The 6,141-nt window shown below is 45.0% G+C and overlaps 1 protein-coding gene across 3 annotated transcripts in view; it reads left to right on the top strand.

Annotated features, from left to right (window-relative positions):
* Positions 1-2,952: 2,952 nt before the first annotated feature.
* LOC127297407 (mediator of RNA polymerase II transcription subunit 12) overlaps positions 2,953-6,141 on the top strand; it is a 70,377-nt gene continuing 67,188 nt past the window's right edge. For 2 of the 3 annotated variants that reach the window (XM_051327715.2, XM_051327713.1), the window contains exons 1-5: positions 2,954-3,557; positions 4,776-4,835; positions 5,051-5,156; positions 5,280-5,351; positions 5,975-6,028. In XM_051327715.2, coding sequence (XP_051183675.1) covers positions 3,424-3,557; positions 4,776-4,835; positions 5,051-5,156; positions 5,280-5,351; positions 5,975-6,028 — 426 coding nt within the window. In that variant the 5' untranslated portion in view covers positions 2,954-3,423. Of the gene's footprint in view, positions 3,558-4,775; positions 4,836-5,050; positions 5,157-5,279; positions 5,352-5,974; positions 6,029-6,141 lie in introns of all 3 variants that reach the window. The other variant, XM_051327714.1, reaches the window with a different exon arrangement.

Below are 6,141 nucleotides of genomic sequence, written 5' to 3'. Positions count from 1 at the left end.
CTCGTTGGGTAAAGCAAGGGAGCCCGTCGATTTCTGGTGAATACCGATGTTCTCTTCTCTCCTGCCGTGCTCTATCGACTCGTGCTTGTGTCGTTGTGTCTCTCGCGTCACCTTCGCGCGGAGGATCTCGTGCTACCGTAGTAGGGCGAGGATTATTTTGTTTTGGTGCGCTCTCGGGTTGCAGCGTATTTGATCCTGTGAACGATGTCCCCATGACTCCAACTCCTTCCATGGCCATTTGGTACAGAGCTTCTCTAGGATCTCCGGGAGGTGGTTTGGATGCCAAGATGAAGGCATGAGTCGCCATATATCCAGTTTCCGGTGTTTTTGGGATGATATTCCCTCTTGTATCTATCGACATAAATGACGTGTCGAGGTTTTGTATCAAGTTCTCTCTTTCGTGCTCAGGTACGTTTGCTAGCCGAGATCTTCCTCTCGCGCGTGCTGCTCTGTGACCATCTCCTGAGGTTCCTGAGTGTTGGCTTAGATTGGCTCTGCGCCTACTCGACGCTGAGGCTGCAGCTTTTCTCTGCTGAAGTATACCTTATTCTTTTTCTATCTCTCGTCTGGCACGGGCGAGTCTATATTGATACGCTTGCAACTCTTGTAATGTGGCTGTAGTTGTCATCGGCTCCGTGCCATTCATGGCTCTTGATGCTCTGTCCCAGGCTACCTGCGGAAGTTGTAATTTCTCGTTTGGCGTAGGCCCGACGTATTTATTTCCTAAACCTCTCATGAGATCAGCGGGATCGATGTATGGATTTCCCAAATCATCCAAGGCCTCTGATGTTTCATTATCTTGGCGACTTGATTCACCAATTGCACAGAACCGATGATATATTGTAGCTTTGTTTTCCTCTTCAGGGTTGGTTACACCGTCATATAGATCGGCAAAGAACTCCTGAATAGAAGTAGATCTGTCGATGAAGTCAAAGCTGTCGACACTTTCTGAGTCGCTGCTCAGATCGAAGTCTGTATACGACCCGATGGACATGCCGCCGAGCATGCTGGCGAGTTTTCCGCTTGTAGCGGGCTTGATGAAGCTTGACGGCGAGATCTCTTCGTCGCCTGACTCGAACGATGATGATGATCCCGAAAAATCAGAATCGGCCGCTAATGGTCCCGAAGAAATCGGTACCGCGAGACGATGCGATCCTTCTTTCCCGACACGGAAGTGGAAGCTTCCGAATGTCATCTTCATTGGCTCCTCCAGATAGGCATATGCATCCACACGGGCGGGAGGGTGAGGTACAAAATCAACGAGACCAATTTTGATCTATTTACCTCCGTCCATCGCGTTGCTTGCTACTGATGATGTCGTTAATGTTGAACGTGCCATCGAGATCAGCTCCTTGTCGCCTCCAATTCCCACAGACGGCGCCAATTGACAAGGGATTAACTTGTCAATGGCTACAAGTTGTAGACTAGGGTTCCGCGGAAAGTAGAAGGCAAGTAGATCTCGAAGGTTTCAGCCGAAAAGGTGATCGACTGCTAAAAACTAGGGTTTGTGTTGACAAGGATTTGATCCTTTCTTTCTCCCTCGGCTCCCCTTTATATAGGAGGTGGAGCCGAGGTTTTCGTATCGTAAAGTTACAAACTATCGAGAGACTCTTCGAGTTTGTCTCATATAATTACAAATCTCTTCATTCCTAATCTATCTCCATCTTCCATATCGATGCTTTATTGGGCTTCCGGACTTTGTAATCTTCGGGTCATGGGCCTTCAGTAATTCCCGGGTACCTTCTTTCGCAGGTCCATTCGGGATGCCTATGTCACCCCTCCCATACGAGGTACGTAAAATTAGGATCATATCCTTTTAATACTTTGGAATAGTCGCATCCCGGAGATACGGGTACGGTCATCCAGTGACCGTTATCACCTCAGACGGTCACAAATTCATTTATATCTTTCCAAATTGTTAAGATTCTTTTCTTGGTGAAACTAACATCTCGTGATCCTTGACATCCTAAGCCCTTGATATACCCAATAGCGAGCTCTCTTTTGTCTATAGACTGATCTAATCTCATCAAAGAGCGATCACATGCCAATCATGCTCTCTTCCCCGAGGCATGTGAAAACTCAACAATGAGATTCCCTGCGCCATGACAAAACTCGAGAAGGATGGACACACTTTGCTGGAGATGATGGAGAAGGAACACACAAGGTTTGCCCAAGTTGTGAAGGAGAAGGGAGGAAAGAGACACAACATCAACATGTGGAGTGGAAGCGAGAACATAAGGACGTTTACCATCATGACGTTAATTGCGCATGGGGCCGATGAGAGGGCATATACCAATTTTGTTTTAAGAGGGCGGGTGTATTTAGACAGTCTAGAGTCCGTGAGGCTAAATACACACTCTAATTTGTAGTTTCATAAGAAAGTAGACACCCTACCTATGTAGGCTAGAGTCGTTCGATGCAGAAATCTGTAACATAGCATGTGTCATTCGATGCGGAATAATGGTAAAAATAGAAATAATTGTTATGCACACGACATGTGTTTTCTTTAGAGTGTAGACATTGCTAATGACTGACATATTACCTCTGTTCCATAATATAGTATGTTTTGACAAACTAAATCAATTTGACGAACATAGGTAGTAGCTGTTAGGTTTCCTTTGTGCATATGCGATTTCATTCTTCATATATAACAACTATCTATATCTGCGCATCATACTTCATGACATTTGTTCACTCCATTATCACAAACATTGTCGATCCACGAACAAAAAATATTTCTGCATGTTCCAGAAAAGATTCTATATATCTATTCCATAAATTTCTTAACCTTTTGGAGAGCCTCTCACTTTTTGCTCCTTGTGGCATAGGTCAAAGAAAAGACTCTTCTTGTCAAGAAAAAATCCCCAAAAAACCCAGACCAGATCTCCCTGTTGCCGTTCTCTCTCATCATCGTCACAACCTAGAGCGAGAAAGTGACTAGAGGAGAAAGAATCGGCGGCTCATCCGAGAGAGCAAGCAGAGCTAGAGAGAGAAAGGAAACCCATCGGAGCCGGAACAGGGCAAGAGAAAGAGGAAAGGAAAGGAAGCAGCTTTAAAAAAGAGTCAAACTTTCTCTCTCTACAACCTCCTCTCGCCCCCCAATCCCCCCACCATCGCCGTCACTGCCCCGTCCGCCCCCTCTTCCTCCGCCCCGCCCGTGCTCTCCGCCGCGCTCCGCTAGGGTTCCGGTGTCGGATTCGGAAACCCTAGCTCCACCGCGCATTTCCCCCCCTCTCTCGGCGAAATTGTCCGCGGATTCCCGACTTCCGGCCGCAAAAACCCTAGCTTTGGGGTTGGGATCAGGGAATCCCCGCGGTTCGCGCTCGGATCCCGCCGAATCCGCCGGGAGCCGCCCTGATCCGGTTCTAGGGTTTCGCGCCGCGGCGGCGGCACTGGCATGCTGCTGCTGACTTGCTGGGCGAGATGCAGAGGTACGCGGGCGCCGGCAACAGCAACAGCTCCGGGTTCTCCGGCGGCCCGGTGTCGAGCGGCAGGGAGAGCAGCTCCAGGCTAGAAGCGTCCCCCTACGCTTCGCCTAATTACCCGGTGAACCCGAGGTAAGCGCCCCTGCTCCCTCCCCCTTGTTTGGTCCGTGCAAATTTAGCTGCTTTCCGAACTTTCCATTGGCAATCGTGTAGCGGTAGCGAGCCGAGCGGCGCGCGCCACTTGGTTGTGTTCAGTTGGCAGGAGGAGTAGCTCGCTGGATTAATGATACTCCGCGAGCGAGCGGTATGATATGCTAGTAATTGACTCTTGGATACCGTAGTATTGTCGTTTCGTTCGAGCCATTAATGTTTTCCGTTGCCACGTGCGTGCCCGCAATTCCAGTAATGAACTCGCCGTATGCTATACTTGGAACCGAATGAATAGCAATCCGTTGTAGAGTTTGTACAAAAGAAGATGAAGCTAAGCTACCCTGTTTATCCTGAAGACAGGAAAATCTTAGTTGTCTATTCATGCCATGATGCGACACGTGGATGTATTATCTATGAATATTCTGTATGTAGGTATCTCGGTTCTCAGTAGTATGTGCACGTCACGGTTTCACAGATCATCAAGTCCTTAAAATTAGTTGATATGCCATCACAGTATACTTCAATCAGTATGGTTGGAAGACAAAGGAACTTCCGGTTCCTGTTTGTTGTATGCCCACATAAATAAGCTTCCAGGGGCTCGTGCGGGATATCATTTAAATGGTACATGTCATTTGCAGAATGGAGATTTCTGTTTCTCTTTGGGGTGAATGGACCCTCAACCTCACAAATACTCGCTCCGCTACAGTTTAACAGGCATACACGTAGTTTAACAGAAACTTTGACTATTAAATTGGTAAACAAGATATGAGTTATATGCCATGAAAGTTACACCATTGGAAACGTCTTTTGAATATAAATCCAATGGTATATCTTTTATGGCATATAACTTATATTTTGTTGGCCAAGTTGGCGGTCAAAGTTTTTCTTAAACTACGTGCAGGCCTGTTAAACTGAACAGGAGGGAGCAATTAAATTCGATAGGAACAACACGTGCATTTTTTTCCGCTAAAACTAAGCGTCTTCTGTCACCTTTTGCCATAAATTCGCAGCACCTAATTAATAGAATATAGGGTTCTTGACGACACGACTAGAACAAAATATACAGATGCCAATACCACCTTATTATCGCCATGGTCCTGTTGAAGTAAGCTGTCACTATTATCCAAATCTGTCTTCTGTGTTTCTGTGACCAGTAATAAATTGTAACCTGTGCTTGCTAATCCTACTTTTTTTTTTCAGGCGGCAACCACAGCTAGCTCCATACAGGCTAAAGTGTGACAAGGAACCACTTAACAACAAGTATGTATAAACTTCTGAACCCAAAGCAATTAACTGAAAGACCTAGGATATGCTGACTAATTTACATGCTCACCTCACACCACTTTCTCTGCCCTTAGTTTCAGTCTTGAGCCACTGTTTGCATAAACGGTCACATATATACTAGTTCTTTTGTCCTGTGATATGGTTTCAGTTAACCTCATGCAGTATCCTTCTAAACTATGGCTCTTTTATAGGCTTGGACCACCTGACTTCTATCCTCAAACACCAAACTGTCCGGAAGAGACATTAACGAAAGAATATGTACAGTCTGGGTATAAAGAGACTGTTGACGGAATTGAGGTGCGTTTGGGAATAAAATCTGTTTACGATCCATTAGGGCCACCCCCTACTTGTTGAATATCGTCATGAGTTAAGAAAAAAATATAAATTCACTATGTATGACTGCAATTATTTCTTTGATAGGAAGCAAGAGAGATCGTACTCAGTAATATATCATACTTCTGCAAGCCAGATATTGTTGCAAAATGCAAGGAGGTAAGAAACTCGGTCAATATCTGCTGAATTATCTTGTGAAAGGATCTTGTTTCACCATTATGTTTTTTTGTGGACGCCTGCTGTAACTAATCATCGCTTAATTTTTATGCTGTAACAAAATGATTGGCATACTATTATGTATACACTTTGTGTCAACCAATCAATTGGCATGGCTAGGCTAATGCCCTTTGGAACGCTGCTCCTTGGGGCATTCATGTTCTCATAATAAATACTAGCGGGTATGCCGAACATGAAGAGCTTAAATTGTTGGACAACACAATTTGCACGTGCGGAAGGCATGAATTTTAATCACAGTGGGTTGTCTTCCTCTAATGTTGGAGTTGAATTGGAGATCCTCTGGAGTTCACTTTGCTGATCTGTAACATTTCAAGGACGTGACTTTAACGTAAAGTGCTCAGGGAAGGGTTTTAGATATGTCATGTGTTTAATAGTGATTGTAGTTGCTAAACCTTTTTTCGCTAGTGGACAGTACCTGGAACCATAAAATCACATCTTTAATTTCCTTAGTTACATCATTTTGCTTTGTTTCCTTGTTTGTCTGTTTGTGTATGGCATGGGCTACGGCTTCTTCACACTCTGTTGTTGTCCATTGTTTGCTGAAGGCACTAAAGAAGCGGTTGAGGGCTATTAATGAATCTCGTGCTCAGAAGAGAAAGGTATCGCGTCATCGTTCTTGATTTGGCCTATTTGCTTTAATGTAGATGGCTCTCAAACTTTGATCTCTCTTATATCTCTTGATATGTCAAACAGACCAGTTATTTTCCTGTTT

Source organism: Lolium perenne, chromosome 4, assembly GCF_019359855.2.
Source record: "Lolium perenne isolate Kyuss_39 chromosome 4, Kyuss_2.0, whole genome shotgun sequence".
NCBI lineage: Eukaryota > Viridiplantae > Streptophyta > Magnoliopsida > Poales > Poaceae > Lolium > Lolium perenne.
This window is presented reverse-complemented; position numbering and strand designations above follow the sequence as displayed.